General features: G+C 43.6%; 1 protein-coding gene across 7 annotated transcripts in view; it reads right to left on the reverse strand.

Annotated features, from left to right (window-relative positions):
• Nucleotides 1–26158, reverse strand: part of STIM1 (stromal interaction molecule 1) — a 200743-nt gene that overhangs the window by 33285 nt on the left and 141300 nt on the right. For all 7 annotated transcript variants that reach the window (XM_073333067.1, XM_073333046.1, XM_073333056.1 and 4 more), the window contains one exon: nucleotides 1965–2142. In XM_073333067.1, the coding sequence (XP_073189168.1) occupies nucleotides 1965–2142 (178 nt within the window). The remainder of the gene's footprint in view (nucleotides 1–1964; nucleotides 2143–26158) is intronic.

The raw sequence follows: 26158 nt of genomic DNA on the forward strand, positions 1-26158 counted from the left end.
TGCCTCGAAGACATACAGTCAATGTAGTTTTTCCTCTCTGCATGTCAGGAACAAAGCAGATCATATGTGTGTGTCACCAAGAAGGGAAGGTGGTGAGTTTGGCACCATCATCTTGACACACATCTTTCCTTTCAGGTGAATGCCAACTACTGTCATCACACAGAGCTACTTGACAGAAGAAAGTTCTCACAAACACAACACTCATGAGCAGGGCTATTCTCTGCCAGCTGTTCTGACAGGATAGGTAAGGAACCAGGCTCCAGTACTGTGTGTGTATGTGACACAGTTTCCAATGGCTGAAGTGTTTGTAAAAATCTTCACGGCAGGTTTACATTCCTGAGATGCTGGCACATGTACAGGCAACTTTTCCCGCAAGCTAGTGCACACACACGATTGGCTTAGAAGTCTGCTCACACTGCAGCCATTGGGAGTTTAGCCATCGACTTCTACGGCAACCAGAGTGGGCTCTGTATCCTTGAAAATTATATTCAAGGGACAAGTAAAAATAATTAGAGCCAAAATCTACCAGGCTCTGTTAAAAATGGTGATTTCAGCAAGAAACTAACCTTTTTTAAAGAAGAAAATGAGATTGTCAGTAGTAACCCTTTGTCCATACATAGGGCCTGTAGCAGCAGTTACACATGTAAGCAGCCACGCTGAGGTCAATGCAATTACTCATGTGAGTAAAAGTTGCATTCTGCAGCTCACAGTATTTTGCCAAAGAAGAAATGAAACATTTTTATGATGAACGAGAGACTGAGTTCAGCTGCTTATGTTTAATGTTCCAGTACTGAATTTTCTAACTTTTTTTGTGCTTCCTAGTAAACAACTTATGAGATCTGGATATCCCTGTAGTGCCTGGGAAGCGGTGGCTCCTCCAGATTCTTCAGAGGAAGAATCCATGAGGAAATTTGGCCAAATTCCTCTCCTGAACCATTTCCAGAATATTGATGTGTTTCACCCTCTCTCTTGGCTAATATGAAGATGCAACCTGAGTCAGTCCACATGATGGATTCTGAAGGAGCCAGATTACTTAACATTCTTTTTGAAAGGCTTTTTCTTCCTGTAGGAGCAAGTCTATTTTATGATTTTAAAAGGAAAGCAAAAGAATTCTGGTTTCTTTCAATATCATTTGGACTGACAAAGAAGCAATAGCTGACCTGCTTCACTGCTGGAGCACAGGAAAGTATGACGCATCAGGAGCAAGTTCCCATTTACAGTAAGACAATAGGCTCAAACACAAGGGTGTCAAGCCCCTGTCAACTATAGCAGGGGCATCCAAGTCATGTTAGCTAAGAATCAGAGTGCTTGCAGTTGTTAATGCTCAAAGTACGAAAGTTCTAGTTGGGATATGATGGACTCAGGGGGGGTGGGGGGGGTGGAATTAGGCCCTTCACATTTAACTGTCTCAAAGACAGCACAACTGATTTGGTGAAAACGTTCCCACAAAATTCATTCTCTGTACAAAAACTACAGCTCAGCCTGAATTTGAGAAAAACATGAGCAATCAACAAAAGGGAATTAGGGTGGAAATCAGCCTTCAGTCTGAACTACTATCTGTGCTGCTCAAGTCCACTAAAAATACATAAGATGCTTGTGGCTCATGCTGCCAATGCAGCATAGTGACTTTACACGACAGCCGCAGGCCCTTATAATAGCATCTGAGGCTAGTTTTAACTCCTCTAGTCTTCATGGGACACATCCCAAGTACATCTAACCGGTGCACATTGTGCAGGGAGTGGCAAGTGTGAAGTTATGTCCAAATTTCTTAACTAGCTGACCAAATGCATTCAAAGACTGTGCAGCCACATCAGTAATGTCAACTGGGTAACCGGTTTGCTATGATCACCTAAGGTTATGGCTGATACCCATACAGCATAAGAGGCTGACTGCTACTGGTTTAATCCAAACTAACAGTAGAGATTTAAGCTTTCCCTGGAGGTAGGTGGTTAAGTAGGACTCACCTTTCTTGAAGGTCGTGCAGACTCTGCTCAGCTCTGTGAAGCCCTTCTAGGTCTTTCATCATCCTCTTCACATGCTCCTTTGAGTAGCGGTTCTGGATGTAGGCAAACCAGCAGCCACCCACTCCAATGACAATGGACACCACCAACATGAAATCCTTTAGGTGGTTATGACGAGTTACTGGGGAAAAAAGAGTTACAAATAGATAGTTTAATTCAAAGACGGAAATAGGATGATGTGCTTTGCAATGTTATCTTTGCACCACAGGGAAAAAATTAACAGCATTAGAAAGAATTATGGATCTAGAAATACAGCAGGCAGGAAGGAGTGATGCCCACCCATACCTACAAATCCCCTTGAAATCACCAGAAAACACACCTACTTTCCTTAACAGATGATCCCAAACCAATACTGGAGAGAAGACTCAGACACTACTGCGATGGGCATGATATAAGAACCCTTAATTTAATGGTGTGACGCTCTGTACCTCAGGGGAACACCCATGTTCATCCTTGTAAAATGATTGTGTGGTATCCAATGCAAAGTTTGTCATCTTGGGTGTCTTTGGAAGGTTCATGATGCACTGAGCATGATTTTTATAGTAAGGTTATAGGTTATAATTTCATGTATATAGTTATGAGGCTGAAAATGTGACCTCACGGCTTAAAATAAGCCCAGGCAAAAACCCTCCAAAAGCTGAGAGGCAGTTCACACCTCATCAGGGCACGTATGGGACAAACCCAGCCTCACAGGAACAAAGGACACTGGCCTAGACAGCAACAAAAGTATCTGTTGGACTCTCGAGGGAGTCACTCCCCTTCCTTTGGTCAGTTTGGAACTCCGATGAGGTAATGCTCACCTGACTCTGAAGGCGGGGGTTGGGGGTGGGGTGGGGAAGAAGCCAAGGGGGAAGAAAGAACATGATAAAAGGGAGAGATGTTTGCCATGCTCTTCTTCTCTCTTCCACCTCCATCTATAGACACCACCACCAAGCAACTGAAGTGCTGATCAAAGGGGAGAGCCTGGCTGAAGAGCAACCGGCCAGCCAGTGGTGAGAAGCTTCTAAGTTTGTAAGGACATTCAAAGTGTTAAGATCAGCTTAGAATGCGTTTTGCTTTTATTTCATTTGACCAAATCCGACTTGTTATGCTTTGACTTACAATCACTTAAAATCTATTTTTCATAGTTAATAAATTTGTTTGTTTATTCTACCTGAAGCAGTGTGTTTGGTTTAAAGCATGTGAGAGACTCCCCATGGGATAACAACCGTGGTACAGATCAAGAACTCATATAAGCTTGCAGCATCCAGCAGGCATAACTGGACACTGCAAGATGGAGGTTTCTAGGGTTGTGTCTGGGACCGCTAGTGTCATTCGGCTGCAAGTAGCTGGTAGCAGCTTACATGCCAGAGGCTGTGCGTGAACAGCCCAGGAGTGGGGGTTCTCACAGCAGAGCAGGCTAAGGCTGGCTCCCAGAGTCAAGGATTGGAGTGACCTAGCAGATCACCGGTCCAGATAACACCAGAGGGGAATGTCACAAACAGGTCGTGTCCCAGACTGAATGCTGATCTGCCAACCACTATGACAGCTGCACTCCTTTGGGCCAATACAGATCACAAAGCCCAAGACAAAGCACAGGAGAGCTGGGGAGAAAGCATTCTCTGATGAGGGGATCTGGCTACAGAACAAACTTGCAGAAAAGATGAGGCAAATTTGGAGTCTGATTATCTTTAGAGAACATTGCAAAATCTTCATATATAAAGAAGTCACTTTATCTTAATAGTGACACACAACACTGATAGCCCCTTTCTCTAAGCCCTTACCAATAAAAAGGATCGAATTAATAAAATCTAAATCCCACCCCACCCTGTTGTTGTTAGCAGAATGTTAACCTCAAAAAGGGAGAAGTGCCAATAGGTGAATGAAGTCCACTTGGGAACTTGCTATTGCTATTGATTTTAAAGGGAATATGCTTAGATCCTACAGTGATGAGAGGCGCCATAAAGCCCTAAGATAAATAAACAGAACCTAGAAAGATATGAAATTCTTTCCCAATGCCCTAATTAGGCTAAGTAATTTAACCTTTTGCATGGGAACAACAGTCATCATAGCTGGGCATCTAACCACACTGGGGGTTAGGGGTTACCTCTGGTGTATAATTTATGAAAAATCCTGGAAAAATAGACTCTTACTAGGATTTCCAAGGACAGAGAATATCAGACATTAGCCACCTTTAATATTTAACCCAAACTATGTTTCTGTTTCCTCTCACTGGGACAAACACTGAGCTAGATCCTGCAGCCATCAGCTACATTCAAGTCAACTCTGCAAAAGCCTACTTGGATGAGTCAGGGCTGCAGACCAGGCCCACAGGAGTCTGTTCACTTGGCAGCTATAAGAGGAGGAATCAGAAGAAACATCCCAGGAATCAATAATTAAGAGGAGCGTCTCACTTCATCTAAAATGGAAGGATTTTTATGAGGAGTTTACATAACTCCCCTACCCTCAACTGAATACTTAACCCTGAGGATGCAGGGCATTTCCAAAGTACTTGGAGCAATCAGACCATTTCTGGATTCAGAGATTAGGGTGGCTGAGATCCAAAGAGCCATAAGAGGGCACACAAGCAACGCAAGATCGGTTCTTAGAGGGATTATCATTTAAGTTGTGTAATGCATTCTCACAGCTACCTTATAAAGAAAGAAAGTGTCTTTTTTGGGGGAAGGGGGGGGAGATCAGATGACATCCCCCGCTCTTCCTTCCCATGTGAAGAAGCCTGCACCTCAGCAGTAGTGTATACAGACCCCGGAAGCCATGCTCCCTCTCACAGACCAAATGCTATATAAGGTACTTTTTGTGAGATTCTTCCACCAACAGTAATTAGGCTGGAGGGCGATTTCACCCACTGTGGTCCAACAGGTAAAGGTGGGATTTATTGGGATTAGATACTTCTCGTAACGCAGTGAGCCCCATCAAATAAGCATCCAGCTCCTCCTAGTCCTGTCAGTAGGAATAGCTTGACAAGGAGAAGTTGAGTATTTGTGATGGAAGTTCAAAAAACAAATGGCTAAAACTTCATGTGACAGATCCCAAAGTGCCTAGAAAAATCACATATAGATAATTTAAAGATGATAGAAAATAGTTACTTTCCCTCCACACCCTCTTTAATCTGAGGAACTTCAAGCACTTCTATAGACATAAATTAAGCCTCACAACACCTCTGAGAGGTAGACAATACATTACACACATTTTACAGATGGATACACTGAGGAACAAGTGACATGTCCAAGATTAAAAGTCAGTGTAAGAGCTGGGAAAAAAGAACCCAGCAGTTCTGGCTCCTACTCCCCTATTCTAATCTGGCAGAGAAAGATGTAACATGATCCAATGGCTAGAAGTTGAAGCTAGATATGTTCAGACTGGAAATAAGGCATCATTTTTTAAAGGTGGAAGTAATTAACCACTGGAACAATTTACCAAGGGCCGTGGTGGATTCTCATCATGGACAATTTTTAAATCACAATTAGATGTTTCTCCAAAAGATCTGCTTTAGGAATTATTTTGGGGAAGTTCTGTGGCCTGTGTTATAGAGAAGGTCAGACTAGATGATCACAATGGTCCCTTCAGGTCTTGAAATCTATGAATCTATGAAATTATTAGACAGCAATTCCAGGTGTGAAAGTATGGCTTAGACTCAGGATAGCAGACAAATGCAATGAGGTGCCTCATCACTTGAAAAAAGTGAGAGATCATCACGGATGGGGAGCTAGTGATTCCTAGATTACCCATGATTTACATTGCATAGAAGCCTATGCAGGGCTCAACCCCCACTGGAGCCCTATTTTGAGGACATAAGTGGTCCACATGCTGTGTGCTGACATTTGCTGAAGAGTGATTTCTGAGTAGGACAGAGCTCAAAGTCCCATTTTTATTTCCATCCTTTCCTGGAGATTTAGGCAAAGATACTGGAAGACATTAAGAGAGGCCATTATCTGACATAGCATACTATAAAGACCCATCCGGTTTAAGTTTTAACAGCTTTTGGTTTTGGATCCTAGCAGTAAGAGTGGGTTAACAGGCACCTTCAAGACCTACTACAATGCTGTATTTCCCAGGGAAATTTCCATTATGTCTTTGTGAAGTTGGCTCCTTTCCCCTAAGCAGATTATTCTGGTGCCTCCTGTTTGCTGTGGTAATGACTCAAACAATAAATGCTGGATTTTTACATTTCTTATTCTCTCCTGAATGAGGAGGAATGAGTGGGTGGCTGGGCTGGTACCCCTCTGCATGTGACTTCACCACCAATCCTGCCCACCTTGCTCAGAGCTGTGGGGTGTCTCAGCTCCCCCACCACAATAAACTCCATTTGGGTCTCCTCATGTGTAAATTTCGAGTTCAGTTTGGGCCAAGCTGGAGTGACCCAGATTTCTTTTCCCTTTAATCTAGGAGAAATGAATAAGGTTTAAGATTATTGCCAAGAAGCTAATGGATGCATTTTTCTTTTTGTCATTGGGTACTAACAACAGGCTTTAAGTACCAGGTAAGAGACAGAAGTGTTGCAACTCCAAGTTACCTTTTTCATTTGTTCACAAATCTTTCTGTTTGACATTTGGCAACACCACATCACACTAAGACTCAAGCCTGTAAAAATGTGCCATTTATAATATCCTATCATGTAGAAGGTACAGTACAGATGGTAAGATAAACATATACAAAGGCAGAGAGGGGAAAGAGCAACTATGCACAAGACACTACGGATCTTTGGAATGAGAAGTCTGGCAGATGGGACACGGGCAGGAAACAGGATAAAAATGGATTAACACAATCTATTCCTAACCAGGACGTGCTTGCTATACCTCCTGGAATGCACCTGTGCCCCTGATGTATTCATGAAGGACCGAGTGATGTGAAACAGACAGGATATTCAGAAGGGCATATGAAATGTTGCACCATCTTTTCCTCCTAAAGCCCAAGGATTAGGGAAAGCTTGGGAGATGAGCAGATAAGAGATGAAGCCCCCACTGCTTGAGACGGTTCTCATGCTGTCAAGAAACAATCGGTTACAGGGCAGAAAGACAGCACTTGACCAAACCTTGAAGGAAAAGCAAAAAGTTGATATAATTAGCATTTTACAGTAATTTGTGCCACTACAAAGTGATACGTGTGCTCGTGAAAGAAATGAAAAGAGCAATATTTATTCCATTTACAGATATCTTTGCGAAACGCCGACAGACCCTGGTCGTCGTTGGGCAGGATCAAACCTGGGGCCTCTGGAGCTTAGTGCATGAGCCTCTACTGCATGAGTTAAAAGCCAACTGGCTGTTAGCTAAGGCTGTACAGGAGACTCCTTTAACTCTCTCTAAGAGGTCTCAGTGCCACTAGATGGGATAAGCGGTGGACCAGAGTTGAGAACCACTGTCCTAAGTGGTCATGTTTCCTTGATCAGTTTTCTAGATATCTCGCTTACTCCTGGAGGGAGTCTACATAGCCGGACAATCCTGCTGTCAGGGTGCCAATGCCTGAGATGATGGGGCGCCCAGGATTTCCAGGTTTATGGATCTTGGGTAGTAGATAGAATATCCCAGGTCGGGGTTCCAGGGGTGTGTCTGTGCGGATTTGATCTTGTGCTTTTTCAGGGAGTTTCTTGAGCAAATGCTGTAGTTTCTTTTGGTAACTCTCAGTGGGATCAGAGGGTAATGGCTTGTAGAAAGTGGTGTTGGAGAGCTGATCCATAAACCTGGAAATCCTGGGCGCCCCATCATCTCAGGCATTGGCACCCTGACAGCAGGATTGTCTGGCTATGTAGACTCCCTCCTCAGGCCCTACGCTACCAACACTCCCAGCTACCTTCGAGACACCACTGACTTCCTGAGGAAACTACAATCCATCGTGATCTTCCTGATAACACCATCCTGGCCACTATGGATGTAGCAGCCCTCTACACCCACATTCCACACAAAGATGGACTACAAGCCGTCAAGAACACTATCCCCGACAATGTCACAGCTAACCTGGTGGCTGAACTTTGTGACTTTGTCCTTACCCATAACTATTTCACATTTGGGGACAATGTATACCTTCAGATCAGCGGCACTGCTATGGGTACCCGCATGGCCCCACAGTATGCCAACATTTTTATGGCTGACTTAGAACAACGCTTCCTCAACTCTGGTCCTGTAACGCCCCTACTCTACTTGCGCTATATTGATGACATCTTCATCATCTGGACCCATGGGAAAGAAGCCCTTGAGGAATTCCACCATGATTTCAACAATTTCCATCCCACCATCAACCTCAGCCTGGTCCAGTCCACACAAGAGATCCACTTCCTGGACACTACAGTGCTAATAAACGATGGTCACATAAACACTACCCTATACCGGAAGCCAACTGACCGCTATTCCTACCTACATGCCTCCAGCTTTCACCCTGACCACACCACACGATCCATCGTCTACAGCCAAGCTCTGCGATACAACCGCATTTGCTCCAACCCCTCAGACAGAGACAAACACCTACAAGATCTCTATCAAGCATTCTTACAACTACAATACCCACCTGCGGAAGTGAAGAAACAGATTGATAGAGCCAGAAGAGTTCCCAGAAGTCTCCTACTACAGGACAGGCCTAACAAAGAAAATAACAGAACGCCACTAGCCGTCACCTTCAGCCCCCAACTAAAACCCCTCCAATGCATTATTAAGGATCTACAACCTATCCTGAAGGATGACCCAACACTCTCACAAATCTTGGGAGACAGGCCAGTCCTTGCCTACAGACAGCCCCGCAACCTGAAGCAAATACTCACCAGCAACCACATACCACACAACAGAACCACTAACCCAGGAACCTATCCTTGCAACAAAACCCGTTGCCAACTGTGCCCACATATCTATTCAGGGGACACCATCACAGGGCCTAATCACATCAGCCACACTATCAGAGGCTTGTTCACCTGCACATCCACCAATGTGATATATGCCATCATGTGCCAGCAATGCCCCTCTGCCATGTACATTGGTCAAACTGGACAGTCTCTACATAAAAGAATAAATGGACACAAATCAGTTGTCAAGAATTATAACATTCATAAACCAGTCGGAGAACACTTCAATCTCTCTGGTCACGCGATTACAGACATGAAAGTTGTGATATTACAACAAAAAAACTTCAAATCCAGAGTCCAGCGAGAAACAGTTGAATTGGAATTCATTTGCAAATTGGATACAATTAACTTAGGCTTGAATAGAGACTGGGAGTAGCTAAGTCATTATGCAAGGTAACCTATTTCCCCTTGTTTTTTCCTACACCCCCCCCCACCCCCTCAGACATTCTTGTTAAACCCTGGATTTGTGCTGGAAATGGCCCACCTTGATTATTATACACATTGTAAGGAGAGTGGTCACTTTAGATAAGCTGTTACCAACAGGAAAGTGGGGTGGGAGGAGGTATTTTTTCATGCTTTGTGTGTGTATATAAAAAGACCTTCTACACTTTCACAGTATGCATCCGATGAAGTGAGCTGTAGCTCACGAAAGCTTATGCTCAAATAAATTGGTTAGTCTCTAAGGTGCCACAAGTACTCCTTTTCTTTTTGCGAATACAGACTAACACAGCTGTTACTCTGAAACCTGCTGGTTCTACAGTAGATTAATAGTTCAATCTAACGGCACATCCAGAATGTGTGTGGGTTACCTACTTCCCCTACCTAAGGAAGCAGGAGTAATGGTCTCAACTTGCAGTGGGGGAGGTTTAGGTTAGATATCAGGAAAAACTATTTCACTAGGAGGATGGTGAAGCACTGGAATGCGTTTCCTAGGGAAGTGGTGGAATCTCCTTCCTTTGAGGTTTTTAAGGACAGGCTTGACAAAGCCTTGGCTGGGATGATTTAGTTGGGGATTGGTCCTGCTTTGAGCAGGGGGTTGGACTAGATGACCTCCTGAGGTCCCTTCCAACCCTGATATTCTATGATTCTATGTCACGAGCTTCAGAGACTTCCCAGTTGAAATCCCAGGTGAGCCCCTACTTCTAACGCCGACAGACCCCGGTCGTCAGCAGGTGGGATCAAACCTGGGACCTCTGGAGCTTAGTGCATGAGCCTCTCCCGCATGAGCTAAAAGCCAGCTGGCTGTTAGCTAAGGCTGTAGAGCAGACTCATTAATTGCTTTGTCTTTAAGTGTTCTCCGTGCCACTAGATGGGACAGAGCACCACACCGAGAAGGTGCGTGGGTTACATTTGCACACCTACTGGAATCCAGTATAGTCAATAGACTTCGACATCAATTCACCTCCCTCTCATTGAATCCATGCACCAGGCAAAGAAGACAAGGATGATGGAACTGAATAGTTCTAAAAATCCAGCTGCAGACACCGATATGGAGCCAAAACATCATGAGCTGCTGATTAAAGGAAGTGGAAGAAGAGGATGTTGACCAGCCCACAAAGGAGAGAGAGATGGACAGGGAATGAACAAAAGATGACCTTAACGATTCAGTATTTGGTTTTTGTTCTGGGAATCAGTATGTTTTTGTAATCTCTGTATATCAGTGCACCTCCAGGAAAACAGCACACTTGGGTCCCTCCAGCTCAGCTCAACAGGATTCAAAACAAGGACTGAAAACCCTGGCACGCCCTCTGCCAGGTGCTGATATCAGATCAGATCACATCACATCACATCACATCAGTAGTTGCTGCCTTCAGTGGTCAAACTGTCCCCTCAACTGCATACAAGAAACATGCCAGCAATGTAGTTATAATCTATGCAGCATGAGAAAAAGAAAAAGCCAAATGAACCCACTGCTGCAGTGAAAGAAAGAAATACCACAGAACTGGGGGGGAGAGACTGAATTCACTCATGCTTACATGCCAGTGGAAATGGAAATGACGGTTCTCAGATGAAGCATGACAGCCCATGGAAAGGCATGTGTAGCTTAATCTGAGAACTACATCATCAAGCACTATGTGAGCACACGCAGCGGAAGCAGACATGCAGAAGCAGACCCTGGGAAACGCGACAAAGAAAGCAGCATGTATCAATGAGCAGGCTGGGTCGCCTGAATGGCAGCACCAGCTGGCAGACTCAGAGACTGTTCTGCATAGGGAAAGCTCACAAAAGGCTTCAAGCCAAGATAAGCCACCATGTGCAGCAACTGTTCTATCCTGCAGAAGTGGAGAAAATGAATGAAAGGGGAAAGGGTCACAGTGAACCTCAGCAGACAAACTGGATGAAATACCACATTTCACCCTCTGGGGGACAAGCTAAACACTGCTGAACCTCTGCCATCTCTGGAGGCCTGAGTTAGAAAATGCAGCAAATAAGGTTTGAAAGAGAAAGTAATCCACATGACAGGTTTCAGAGGAACAGCCGTGTTAGTCTGTATTCGCAAAAAGAAAAGGAGTACTTGTGGCACCTTAGAGACTAACCAATTTATTTGAGCATGAGCTTTCGTGAGCTACAGCTCACTTCAACATCTGATGAAGTGAGCTGTAGCTCACGAAAGCTCATGCTCAAATAAATTGGTTAGTCTCTAAGGTGCCACAAGTACTCCTTTTCTTAATCCACATGAGTTCAGTTTACATGTCTTCGCAACCTGAAGTATAAACGAGAAAGATAGGAACATACTTCGCATGACGTGGAGAGGGAGAACATTATGCCTAATCAAAGGAATTGTTATTTGATTTTCTACCAAGACCACCTAAAAGAATATTAGGATTAGATCTTGCTCATTTCTTCTATAAATGCTAAATGAGTAATGGAGAGGAACAAACTGAAAAGTGACACTACCAGCAGTCATTGACTCATGAGCAAGCTTTTCACTTTGGCTCGGTCCTCATCAGCTCAATCTTTTATGCAGTGTAACGCATTATAGACCTTTGCTCCCAGTGGTCTTGGTCTATACACTTTAGGTTTCTCTAGGATGCCAATAACAACATTCACTCTGCTGGAAATGAAGCTGCATTAATCTGATGGGATCACCCTTTCAGTTAGGATGAGTCATGATTTCTGGAGTTACTCAAGTACACTGCTGCTGAAGTCTGTGGCTGGGAAGTGTGATGGGGTGTATTCCCCACACTGGCCCTGAGAGGGTAAATTAGGCCAGTCAGGCCTAATTAAGCAGCAAGTAGGGGAGAGATGTAGGCTACAAGGAGGCCACTAATTAGAAGCAGGCACGGCTGGGCAGGAACAAGAGGACCTGTACAAAGCCCAGAAGCTGCAAGTAGCAAAGGGGGGCTGCAGGGAAGGAGGCCACTGTCACTCCCTGTGAGGAGGGAGAGTGGTCTGGCAAGCCCAAAGAGAGAGGAGAGCCAGTTATGTAGGAAGAAGTCCAGGGAAACAGCAGCAAGGGTAGGACAGGGGTCGGCAACCTTTCAGAAGTGACTAACAAATTTATTTGAGCATAAGCTTTCATGAGCTACACCTCACTTCATCGGATGCATTCAGTGGAAACTACAGTGGGGAGATTTATATACATAGAGAACATGAAACAATGGGTGTTACCATACACACTGTAACCAGAGTGATCACTTAAGGTGAGATATTACTAGCAGAACAGCGGGGGGAGTGGGGGACGGAGGGAGGACACCTGTAGCTCACGAAAGCTTATGCTCAAATAAATTGGTTAGTCTCTAAGGTACCACAAGTCCTCCTTTTCTTTTTGCCAATACAGACTAACACGGCTGCTACTCTGAAACCTTCCAGAAGTGGTGTGCCAAGTCTTCATTTATCCACTGTAATTTAAGGTTTCGCATGCCAGTCATACATTTTAACATTTTTAGAAGGTCTCTCTCTCTAAGTCTATATTATATAACTAAACTATTGTGGTATGTAAAGTAAATAAGCTTTTTAAAATGTTTAAGAAGCTTCATTTAAAATTAAATTAAAATGCAGATCTTACCAGTTTACTGTGATCCTTGCCCTTGCTTTTCCTTGCTGAGTTTTGCAATATCCCCAGGCAAGCAATGGGCTGAGCAGGGCCAGTGGCTGGGACCCTAGACTGGCACAGGGCCTGCGGACGGAACCCCAGACTGGCAGCAGAATGCCACTGAAAATCAGCTCACGTGCCGCCTTTGGCACGCGTGCCATAGGCTGCTGACTAGGCTAGGATCATGCTGCATGTTCTAGGGTCCCTGGGATGGAACCCAAGGTACAACCACTGGGAAGTGGCACAGGGCTTTGGAGATGCCAGACGGACAGCTGGTCCAGAAGGAGTGAGATTCCACTGGAAGGGGAGGACCTTAGTGACCTGGCCGGAGGGCCAAGCCACAGACAGCAAGCTGCAGCTCCAGGAGTGAGAGGAGCTGCAAGGTGAAAGAGACGATGGGTAGAGACACCACCAGGGGAAGGCAGAACCTGGCAAGAGCTGATCCCCAGAGCTGCCAGAAGGAGATGCCTCCGTGACAAGAAGTCAAAAAGACAAAAGCAATGAGCATATGCAAAATGGCACAAGAAATGGATGTGAAGAATCTGTGCTACCTGTGCTGAGGAGGGCTGTGCTGAGGTTACCCAGTGAAAAGTGGCTATAGTATTTTCAACATGCAAGAAACCCAAGCTCTTTTGGAGTAAAACTACAAGCATATCCCCCATCAGACAGATTGCCTGGAGGTGCGGGAAGGATAACTACACCAAAAAGGCCACAAAACTGCAAATACTAATTTTGTCTCTTTTCACAGCATTTGCTCACCCTGGGAACAAAGAGAAAAGCTGGACCCTGAAGACAGCAGATAAGTGGCCAGTGGATTGAGAACAGGTGCTACTGACGCTATTCTGAGAATATCACCGGCATGGAAGATGTGAGCACTGAACCAAAGTACGATGCGGTTGCTACTACTGGGGAAGATGAAGAGGAGCACTCGGGAACATTCTGGGTATTTATCATAAGGCAATGGGAGACTGGTGAATCATGATATAAACAGACTCCTTCCATTATATATGATAGATGGCTCTTGATTAATTTGATTTCCTCCCTGATTCAGTTCATACAGCAGCACCCCCATTTAAAACTCAAACTGCAGCTGCAGGAAAGAGATGCCACTAACGAGAGTTCTGAGCAATGAGCATGTGACATCCTCAGTGTTACAGCCTTGAGATTTAGAGAACACCCTATTTCGGTATTTCTCAGGTCTGGTCTACACTACAGACTTTTATCAGTATAACTACATCGCTTAGTGGTGTGAAAAATCCACACTCCTGAGCAATGTTGTTATAGCAACTGTGGAAGTATAACATTGTATAAGTATAATGTTGTATAAGGGGACATGCTGGATACATTGTATATGAGAGGGCATGCCAAAACATGTTACAAAGTATCTGAGGGAGCACAGGTAGGGACAGTTAGCTTTTGAATGGAGAAGCAATTAAGATAGAGCCAGCACGTCTAAGAAGCAGGCATCAGAATGGAAGGTGTGAAGGGCAATTAGTTAAGTTAACTGGAAGCTGTTAAAGGAGATTGTTAAGGGTGGCAGGTAATTGAAGATACGTGACTGGTCTCAGGGATCTCGAAGGGTGGTGACTAAAATCTTTTTCTTCTTTTGTCTGTAACTTCTCTGTAACTTGTTCTCCAAAAAACTGTATAAATTAAGAGACATGTCCCACTCGGGGGGCTCACTTCTAAATGTATTGGCAGAGCAGCTTTGCTAATAAAACAGAGTGGTCTGATAAATTGTGAGTCTGAGTCAAACTTTGACACAACCTAACCCCCATGTAGACAGTGCTATGTTGGCAGAACTGCTTCTCCTGCCGATGTAGCTACCACCTCCAGGGAGGCAGATTAACTACGCCCACAGGAGAGCTCTCTCCCATCGGCTTAGAGTGTCTTCATTAACGTGCTACAGCGGCACGGCTGCATTGGTGCAGCTATGTCGATGCAGCATTTTAAGTGTAGATGTGCCCTCGAATGTTTCTGGTCAGAGGCCCCAGCTGGGATAGACTGGCTTCTTGACATGCTGCCTTGTGTCATGTCCCAGTACAGTTGCTGCCGTCTCCTCTTTTCTGGGCATTATTTTTCTTGTTCAGTTTTGCTGTGATACTCGCATTTTGCTATCCTTTCCTGTTCCCTACCTCACGAGAAGGTTACATGCTGATCAAAGTGAGGATGGCCATGAGGCTGGACCATATGTGCCCTTATGGCTGGGCTGTGTGCCATGGGAGCCTGCAGCCACATACACACGGGCTGGTCCTGTGGCTGGCTATGTTAAAGAGCACTATGGGAGCAGGGACTGAAGACGGGCTGCTTCCAAGGATTTACCTGATACTTTAGTCACAGGAGGAGACGCATGTTGGTACAGCGGAGGGCAAAACAAATCTGGAGTCATACAGCTTTCCTCCAGCCATTCCTACTCTTCTTTACTTCACCAAAAACTAATCTGGCATCCTTAAGGCTGGGAAATAATCTCCTATTGTTTGTCAGAAAAGGGCTATGTCTACATTCCAGGGACTACCTTGGCATAGTTATGCTGCCGTATAACCCTGTAGACACAGCCTACACCAATGACAGGAATTTTCCTTCATTGCAGGAACACTGCCTTCCTGAGCAATGGTAGCTAGGCCAACAGAAGCATTCTTTCATCGACCTAGATGTGTCTACACTGGGGGTTAAGTCAGCATAGCTCCCTGAGTGACGTAACTATGTCAACTTAAATTTTAGGTGCACACCAGGCCTACGACTACCAGAACTTCAGCAGAAATTGGCCAACGGAAAAGCACAGGCCAAAATGCAAAGGGAACATATCCCGAAAGGTCTGAGATAGGACCTTTTCTGCAGTTCAATAGAAATGGTACAATGTTCACCTTGCAAATTAAAACAAAAAACTCATTTTAAACTGGAGCATCTCATTATCAGAATTTTAAACAACTAGCCTCTTTGTTGATAAACAAAAACTGAAGCCATCTGCTACACACTAAACAAGTACGGTGTTTATATAGGAATAAATCTTAGTTATTGCTTTTCTCAGCCCACCAACATTTGATTAAATACATTTAAAGTGCTAGATGCTAGAATGCAAACAAACAATGCAGACTTGTTATCTAAGTACAAAGAGAGAAACTGAATGGACCCTTTGCAGAAGGCATGTCTCTGTGTGTGATGAAGATGGTTCTAGGCACTGCTGGCGTATGACTACATAAAGAAGTATACGGAAATAATTTCATATTCATGACCTTAAGATGCAAAATCAAGATCCTAGTCAATATTCAGCCACATATCAACTCCCTGCACAGACAAATACCTTTCCGACACTGGCAAGCAATAATGGGAGCTTCCCCTGGCTAGATTTCCTTGAAGCCGACAAAACAATTCCTTGTTGGGGTGGCACTATCCTGCCACCACATCCTGGTGTCTTTCCCCAGGTACCCACTGTCGATTTGTTTCTGTCAAGAGTTGGATAAGGGAATAATAATATTTCTAATTACTTATGTAACAAATATTACTAGCACCTAACGCCAAGAAGTATGGGATCAAAGGCCTACACTGTGACAAGTTAATTACATTTCAGCTCTCCTTCTCATTTAATTTATGCTTCACTGAAGGAATTGTTTTTTCTTCAGGACACTAAGATGTAAAATAGATCATCAATAAGCTCAACTAAATCTGATTAATCTTCCAGTCTCATATAGGTATTCTCTCATCCCAAGCCTGCCTGATGTCCACTTTTATCTTAGCTATTTCTAAGGCATATTAAGCTTCTGTACATATATGCTTTAGCTAAAATATTTAACAACAATACTATCATGCAGATGCATCAATATGAATGGCTACAAGAGCTCCAAACCAACCACCTCCATTCTCTTCCATTATCTTAAAGCAGGAATAGGGCATGTAGCAGAGCCAGTCTCCCGTCAACCTAATGAGCCCAGCTGGCCCACAGGAGGCTGCCTGACTAGCTACACCCGCCTGACTGGTTGGAAGAGTCAGCAGACTGGCTCTTAAGCCCAGCAGCTCTTCGGTGGCTGCTCTATGCATTTGCCCATGGTTGAGATAGCTCCTGCCTCTGCCTTGGACCCAGCCCTGCTCCTGCCCTCCCTCGCTCCAGGTAACCCGGTTCTGGCCTTTGGCTCTGATTCCTGACTTCTAACTCTGGCTCTGACCCTGGGCTTCCATTCTTGGCTGTCTACTCCAGCTCCAACCACTGGCTCAGCTGCCCACATCCTGGTTTCTGACAACAGTAATACAATCCTCCATAAACCAAGGCCATTGAGGAGTTTCATCTGCATGGAAAAATGTAATCATCCATTTAACATATTCACTCACAAAGTCAGTAAAATAATTCAGATTAATATGGACCTTAACTTCCATGCAGGCCAGTTAATCACAACATCCTCTTCCCACACTCTGCCAAGTTTTTGCAGGTGTCTAGTCCCTAATTTCTTTTATCTAGTGAGAACAGAACTGCAAGTCAGAATTTTCACAGCTATTATTCTACTTTCCACCCACACTCAATTACTTAATCCTTCCTCTCCTTTTCAGTTTCCTTTCACCATTCTTGATAGCTATTTTCCCAGTAATTTTCCATCACAGATGCCTTGACAGCCAAAGTCTAGGCTCTCCTTAGCCTGAGGCTGTATGTGTTGCACCAGTGAAGTATCTAGTTTACTAGCCGCACCCTGGATTTGTATCTTTCATCTCTGAATTATTTTATATTTACAGCTGCCAAGAGTCCTTAGCATTTGACAACAAGAGTCCTGCTTTTTCAGTTGTATGGTCTTCAAAGAGAAGATACCAGGAAAATTCAGAGGTAACAAAGTCATTCTAAATGAAGGGCCTTTTTGGTTTCTATAATCTCTTCCTTGCTTTAGTGTGGTTGCCACAAGAAGAAGAAGTGAGGTTACCAAGATGGTCTCCCCTAGTTAATTCCAGCAAAGGAGAATGAGTGTGAGTCACTGCAAGGCAGTAATTCAAAGGATGACAGATCAAAGATCTAGCCCACAGGCATCATACTGTGCGTTTGAAACCTGTCATTTAATTTACCCTCCTGTTTTGTGTGCTTGCCCATCAGTGTCGACATTCAGACACAGGACAGTAACTGTGTCATCGTGGCAAATACAGTGAAAAGCCCTCAGACACTGAGCTTTTTAAATCTAAAGATTTGTCACCCTTTTGGTGGTCCAACCAGCCTATGGGTAGAAGCAGTGCTCTGGCCTCTCCAGATGGTCTCCACAGAGAAGGCCTTTGTAAGGGGGAAGGAAGAAGTGCAGTGGGGAGGAAGGCAAGGGAAACTACAGATGTAACAAGTTTCGATAAAATGCATGATCATCACTATTTGCCATGACTCATCTGTAATTTTCCCCCTCGTGGTACATGCCACCTCACCTGTTCACACACGTGCAGGCACTAAGCACACTAATCTGCTTTTAAATCGGTTAAATGGGGTTTCCTTGACAGCCATCTTAATAAGCTCCTTCCTCCAGTGACACAGTGTCTCACTCCTCTACAATGAAAAACCTCCCTCAAATTAGCAATTAGGAGAGTCTAAATTTGGCAGTTGCATTATAGTTTAGATTCGGAATAGCTCCACATGATGCACTTTGTAGTACTACCCACAGTACTTTAGTGGGTGCTGCACAGTGGATGAGAACCATAGCTGAATATAGCTGGGAAGAAACACTAAGTGAAGTGTGAAACCAAGAACCATCAGGAGAAATCAGAGGGCTACTCACACAGGCAAATTAAAGATACCATGATGGCAGGGATTAGTAATCCTAGAGTGCCTAAATCCAACTTCCTTCTTTGTATCTACCATCACAGACTAGCTGATGCGAGCATGACACAGCTCTGCAGTACAGTATGTTTCCTTGGCATATTTAATATCCCCCACTTCTTACAGCACTTTCCTTCCAAGGCTCTCAATGCAATTTGCAAAGATTAATGAGTTAGGACTCCCCATTACCATGCCCATTTTACTGATGAGAAATGAAGAGAAGTTCAGTGAGTCATCTAACGTCACACATGCCAGTCTGTGGCAGAGGAAGGACTATAATCCAAGTCTCCTGACTCCAACTGCCATGTCCTAAACATAAGACCATACTTCCTGTGTCATTAGATATGTATAACAGGGGACATATTTGCTGGCATATCTCCATACAGGAGTATTAGTTCCCTGTGCATGGGAATTGCGTTTGCTTCAATTTAAATGATATAGAGCCCTTCCAAGCATGATGGTGAAGACTGACACACAAATGCCTGTAATAAACAAACATACAGTACCTATGTGATAATATTGTAAACTTTAGGGCTTAGCTACATGGTGAAATTGAACAGAATAGCTATTCTGGAATAAAAATTACTTTATTCCACAATAATTACTCTGCTTTGGGAGTGCACTAATTATTCCAGAACTAAGTGACTTTTATTCCAGAACAGAGTGTCCACATGGGGAGCTATTATGGAACAGCTTGTTTCACCATGACTATTCTGGTCAATTTCCCTGCATAGACCCTAAGAAACAAAGCAACTGGTCATGAAGCAGAAAATCTTCCAGTTTCTTAGGCATTTTTTGAAATTCTACTTATACATCAGAGCCTTCACTAACTGATTTCTTGCATTTTCCTGTTTCCTCCATTGCCATTTTCAAAGCCTACTCAACTCTGGGATGGAACATGATAGATTAGCATCTCTCATCAGAGCTGGCGGCTTTCCATTGATTGCCAGCCAAGGCTTGTGTTTACTCTAACACACTCCTACATACACACAGTGCTATTATTAACCCTTTGGGGTGTTGTATCACCATGGCAGCATAGTGAGATCATTTCCTACTCTCAGATTCCATCCTTCTCTTTAATAAAGTGTACCAGAGCTTTCAGTTATTCTGCACCCAGGCTGCAGAACGCTCTGTGGAAGAAGGAAGACAGTCTTAGCATTTCTCCTTTGCAGATTTCTGCCTCTTTAGGTCAGAGCTTTTGTTTCCAATTGAACACAACTCCCTCTCACTGGGTTTCTTCGTCATTTGCAAGGCACAGACCAGTATACTTTGTCCTGTATTGTAACTGCATTTTCCTTCTTTCACTCTGCTCTTTTTGTGCTCTCACTCTCACAAGATGTTGTTCTCTCTCTCTCAGGATATTGATTCCAAAACAAAGTAACTGCTCTTAGTCAAAATTAAACATGTAACCTGAGTTGGGGAAGTATCAAGATGTGGCAACACGAGCTAAAACAAAAAATCTATTTTTCTTCATGCTTTTTTTGGCAATTCTGCTAAAAACATCAGGTATTACACAGTTGATGGAAGGGAGACCTTTGGAGACTGAAAATTTCTTCCAGATTTAAAGCAGCAAGATCAGCAAGGCTCACACTATCGATGACTGATTCAGTACTTCAAAGTGGAGCACTCCACACATGCACACAAAATGTTATAACATGTCCACTTTCTGGGATTAAATCATACCTAATCTGCTATGGTAATGGGCTTTTACACTCATGTGTCAGTTTCTATTCTTCCATTGACTGCTGGCAGAAGATTAATAGTGGCCTCAGGTTCCTTAAGTGGCTGCTAAAATGCCCAGTTCCAAATGATTGCAATGGTTTAACTTCACTGATTCTTTAACCCTTTCAATTCTTAGTTCTTGAGAACCAGAAACCAAGCGCCAGATCCTCAACAACTCTAACCAGTGCCCTTATGGAGAGGAAGCAGCAAATATGGCTTTAGGCCACCATTATGGTTCTCTGATCCCTGAGGCTGCTAGGGAGTGGTTAGGCACGCAGAATAATTTAGAGCAGCTTCCAGACTGCTCTAATTTATGCTACCTGGTAAACAGAACCTTATGGGTTGTTATGAAGGTGAAAGATCACTGGATGGAATACAGCACATTCTTCTGACAGGGTCCTGGGAGGGGTTGGTATAACGCTGATTAAACCGGCTCTCTGCCAGCCAGGGACTTTCTTACGCCAATCCTTAACTGAGCTATTAGGGCAGCTTTGTAGACACTTTCTTAGGTTTACTCCTAGGGGAATTCTGTGCCCCTACGCATGTGCAGAATTAATGTCCTCCACAGATTTGTTTTCCCCTGCAGCATAATTGATTCTGAGGGGGAGGTGAAGGGAAGATGTGAAAGAGTCATGCTGCAATTACACCTTTCATCCACTAGAGGCTGATGTGGAGCCAGAAGAGCGGGCTGCTGGCTCACTGACTGAAGCAGCCAACCACAGAAAGGGAGGAGACAGAGGTACGGGAGGGCTATGGGGCGGGGAACAGACAGAGCGGGGCATACGGGGCCACTGGGGAGGGTCACACAGATTGGGGTTCAGAAGAGCGAGTGGCGGAGACAGACTGGAGGAGGGGCATAACAGCTAGTGGTATGACAGCATTAAGCCACAGGCTGAATGAGGGTGGGGGGTGCAGAGACACAAGGGGGTGGGGGAGAGGAGCGGCTGAGTGGGGGTGCAGGGACACATGAAGACAAGGGGGAAGGGAGAAAGGACACATGGGGATGGTGGAGGAGGGGTGGCTGAGTGGGGGTGCAGGGACACATGGGGATGGCGGAGGACAGGTGGCTGAGTGGGGGTGCATGGACACACAGAGACGGGGCAGACATGCCTGACTGAATGGGAGAAGCTAAGGATCAGCTAGGGTCTGCATGGGGAAGGCTCCCCAACTCCCTTACAATCCCTCCCCCCTCAAAACAAACAAACAAATTGTTCCAAACTATTCCCACTCACACCCAGCAAACCTCCAGGTTCATTCCCAGACTCCTTCCTAGCAATTACTTCCTTCTCCCTCAGCTCCTCAGTTACCCTGACTCCCCCAAGTCTTTGCACTGCTTCTGAGGGTGGGAAATACATTTGTGTATTGTAGTTTAAATGAATTATTACTTAAAGTTATTTATTAAAATGCCTCGTAAGGAATCTATTTGTCAAAAAAACATTCCCTGAATCTTTTTTTGTTGTCTCTGTTGTTACAGACACACTTGCTGATGGGTATTTTGAAATAAATTACCAAAATAATTGAAACTAGAGTGATTATACTGTGTTATTTTGACAAATAAAATATGCAGAATTTTAAAATATGGTGTGCAGAATTTTTAATTTTTTTGGCGCAGAATTCCCCCAAGAGTACAGGTTGGAACAGCACAAAGAATTTGGCCCCACAAGTGGATATTCAACTGCCCAGCACTCTCCTACTACATTGTAGTAACTTTCTGAATTTGGCTTCAATATTCACAGAGGGATGAAGCTGAATCAGATCCAGAAACTCAGAGCAACTTGGCTGCATTTAGCTGCAGGAAAACCAGGAGTTAATTAGCTCTATGTTCATGATTTCTAATCCAGCTATTACTCTTTTTGTTTTCTTTTGTTACAGCATTAGAAATGCACAGTACATACTGACTCACTGAAATAAAGCACATGAAGAAATCAGAGAGTTTCAACTACACGCTGGACAAATGCTGGCGCTGTTTAAAAACTGAATCAAACTATAGAGAATGTAAACACATTCTCCAAATAAAAATCCAGGATACAAAAATCATCTCTTAAAAATAAATAAGCACTAGGACATTTCTAACTGAGTAATGTTATAGAGACTTGCATAAGAAGTTACAATACAAAAATAAGGACTATATGCCACACTGGCTGCTTAATTTAAAAATGATTTAATGGAGCAGTGAAACACACAACTCACAGGAACATGGGAACTGCCTTCCAGATCAGTCCAGGTGATCCAGTATCTGTCTCTGACAGTGAACAGTACCTGACTTTACACGAAACCTCACAGCACACAGTTATGGAATAGCCTAGTTTCTTCTTCAGCTTGTCAGTAGTTTGCTTATGCACTGAATGATGAGGGCTTATAGCCTTTCTTAAAAAAAAGTGTTAAATCCTTTCTATTGTAACTGTGAATGTTATCTACAGAAGTGGAATTCTCCTAAACTCTTGACCTTGATGATCTCTTGTTGGTAGTAAGTTCCACAGGAGAACTGTGTGCTGTATAAAAAAATATTTCCTTTTATCTATTTTGAAATTGTTCTCTTAATTTCATATGTCTCCTTATTCTTATATTATAGAATCAAAGAATCATAGGAGTGTAGGACTGGAAGGGACCTCGAGAGGTCATCTAGTCCAGTCCCTTGCACTCAAGGCAGGACTAAGTAATAACTAGACCATTTCTGACAGGTATTTGTCTAACCTGTTCTTAAATACTTCCAATGATGGCAATTCCAAAACCTCCCTAGGCAATGTATTCCAGTGCTTAACCACCCTGACAGTTAGGAAGCTCTTCCTAATGTCTAACCTAAACCATCCTTGTTGCAGTTTAAGCCCATTCCTTCTTGTCCTATCCTCAAAGGTTAACAAAAACCTTTTATGTACTTGAAAACTTATGTCCCTCCTCCGAGAGCTGAGGACACAACATTCTTGGCTGAGATGATCCAGCTAGGGAACAAAGTTCCAGAAGAGATTAGGCAAATCCAGAGTCTGCCTTTATCTTCCTCTTCAAAAAGGTCTTTCCACCGTAAGACACTGACAACACTGACACCCCTTTTAATCAAAAACCCCAACCAACTCATGCCACCCACCCCCAACCAAGCCAAAACAACAACATCCATCTCAGAAATAAGTCAAGCTTAAAAAATAAACCGTAAAAGTAAATTAATATTTTAAAAAATCCCAATCAGAGTTTTACCCCGGAGAAGGAAACGTGTGAGAGACTTCATAAAGTGCACTAGGGATTTTGCTACTGCTATCGATTTTATATAGAAGGTGCATGGTTACTACAATGCTGGGTGGGAGTATAAAACCTGAGGAGACATTGATATTATGAGAACATGTAACTGGAGCACTCATAAGAACATAAGAATGGCCCTACTGGGTCAGACCAAAGGTCCATCTAGCCCAGTAGCCTGCCTTTCAACAGTGGCCACTGCCAGGTGCCCCAGAGGGCATGAACAGAACAGGGAATCATCAAGTGATCCATCCCCTTTCGCTCATTCCCAGCTCCTGGCAAACAGAGGCTAGGGACACCATTCCTGCCCTTCCTGGCTAATACCCATTGATGGACCTATCCTCTAGTTCATCTTTTCTCTGCCATTCAATATTCTATGTACATACCTCTAACATGACCTCTCTTATTCGTTTCCTCTGAAGGCTAAAATTTTAACATACTGACCCGTGCATGGGAGAATAGGGCATCATAACACAGGCCTTACAATTCTACCTCTCCCTTGGTCACTGTTAGTTTCATAGTTACTGTTTCTTCAAAGGCACTTCAAATTACAGGTTATTTTACTGTAGTTGCTGTTACACTGACAGAACAATATAATAAAGCTATTGGATTTTTAAGCAAAGAAGTCATTTACAGGATTATTAATGGGGCTCAGCTCGATGCTGCTGTTCAGTGTAGGTGCAGGTAATCTAAACACAACTCACTTGAGTGTAAATATTTAAAGTGGATGGTACATGTGGGAGTGATAATGAATTTTATATTTGTTTAATAAATTCTATTGCTTTAAGCAAATAACTTCCCAACAGCCATCAAACTACTTGTCAAATATGCATTTAATTATTATAGAAAAAGATAGCTGCATTGAAATTTAAACCAAAGGAAATCTAGATTGGTCTATCCCAGATGGATGACACTTCTGGAATAAACATTTAATAAAAAGAAAAAATATCAGGCCATGCAGAAACTAATAAATATTCTGACATGTGCAATATTCTGTTTTAAAAACCTGTCCTTTTATGGATAAGCTGCTTCTCTGATTGGCGCAGGCAACGACCTTTCTATTTCAGCCAGTTATTCGATCAAGGCTTGGTGATGACCACCTTCTGGGAATTACTCATTTCCCAGCAGAGTCCAGAGGAGCTGAGAGCAGCAGTGGAACAACAAACCACTGTCATTCTGCTGCACCAGCATCTGAAGTGCGCGTCTCCATTCATAATCTGCCGTAAGAGGAAACAAGTCACAATAACAGAACATTATCACAGGGTCTCGGGCTGTGACCTTTGCCTCATTCCGTATGTCCCATCTCAGCAGCTGATATCGGCTGGGATGCTGTCACTGCTGCTGCTGCTTGGACTGGAAGCAGAGCATTCTCAGAACAGACTTCTCTCCTGTGGAATCTGCTCCTCCAGTCCTAGCAGATCACCAAAGTTAGCGTGAGTATTAGTATGGCAGTGAGGAAGTACGTGAGGCTTACCTGGTGACCCAGTATGGCTTACGTATTTTTTTAACTTTGTGACCTGAATGACACAAGATGCCTATCTGCCCTAGCAAATGGAACTAGAGAAATATTTATTCAAGTAAATATCTTAAGACTTCGCAAGCTTTCCAGGGTCAGGCCTAATTAGTACTTGGATGGGCAGCCTCCAAAGAAAGCCTAAGGTAGGTAATTCAGCAGGTAGCACTCTTCTCTCAAGTCAGTTCTGACCAATGGCACTGTGTGGTACAAAGGGCAATTTTTTGTGGGAGGAAACATAAATCCAATATTTTAACTGCTTGTGGTGATTAAAAATCTTATGGTTCTTTTCACAAGAGTAGCGATGTTATTTCTGGTGTCCTAGCTAAAATCTTAATTGGTTAATTACACTCTGTATCCCTAAATTCCCCATATAACTTCACTTAAATATGGAAGTCTTTATGACCTGGAACCTCCTTGGGTCAGGGACCATATTCAGCATGCAAGACACAGAGGTCACCAAATAAAATAAGGAATTCAGCCCCCTGTTGTTGTCCGCCCCAGGGGTGGCTGGAGTGACTCCCAAGTGCTTTTGGTTCCTTTGGGAGGAAAGGTGCAGTGTAAACGTATGCTCATGAGGTGACCACTGCTGTCTGACAATGTTCTATTCCCTGGACAATAACTCTTAAAGAAACAAGTTAAAGTATCTTATAAATTCTTTAACAAGTTAATTCTCTTCCCTATGTCACATTAGATATATCAGAACTTTATCATCTCAAGGTAACATGCAAGCAAGCCATTCACTTCCTCCTCTCTTGTGCACTCTAAAACTAATTCTTTCTGGTACAGTATCTACTCCAAAAAACATTCTTTCTGGTACAGTTTTATTCACATGCTATGAGAACTGCAGCCAAACTGATCCTTAAACCAACTGCAGTCACAGAACCCCCAAAGCGTCTTTGCCACATTTGGATTACTTAATGGCACTTTCCTCTTTGCCCTCATTTTTCAACACTCTGATTAAGCACGGGACCACGATTCTGCAACAGGGATGGGTGGGTGGGTGGGTTGGTAACGCATACAGCAAGTCAAGTTCAGTCAT

The sequence above is a fragment of the Lepidochelys kempii genome, chromosome 1 (genome assembly GCF_965140265.1).
Source record: "Lepidochelys kempii isolate rLepKem1 chromosome 1, rLepKem1.hap2, whole genome shotgun sequence".
Lineage (NCBI taxonomy): Eukaryota > Metazoa > Chordata > Testudines > Cheloniidae > Lepidochelys > Lepidochelys kempii.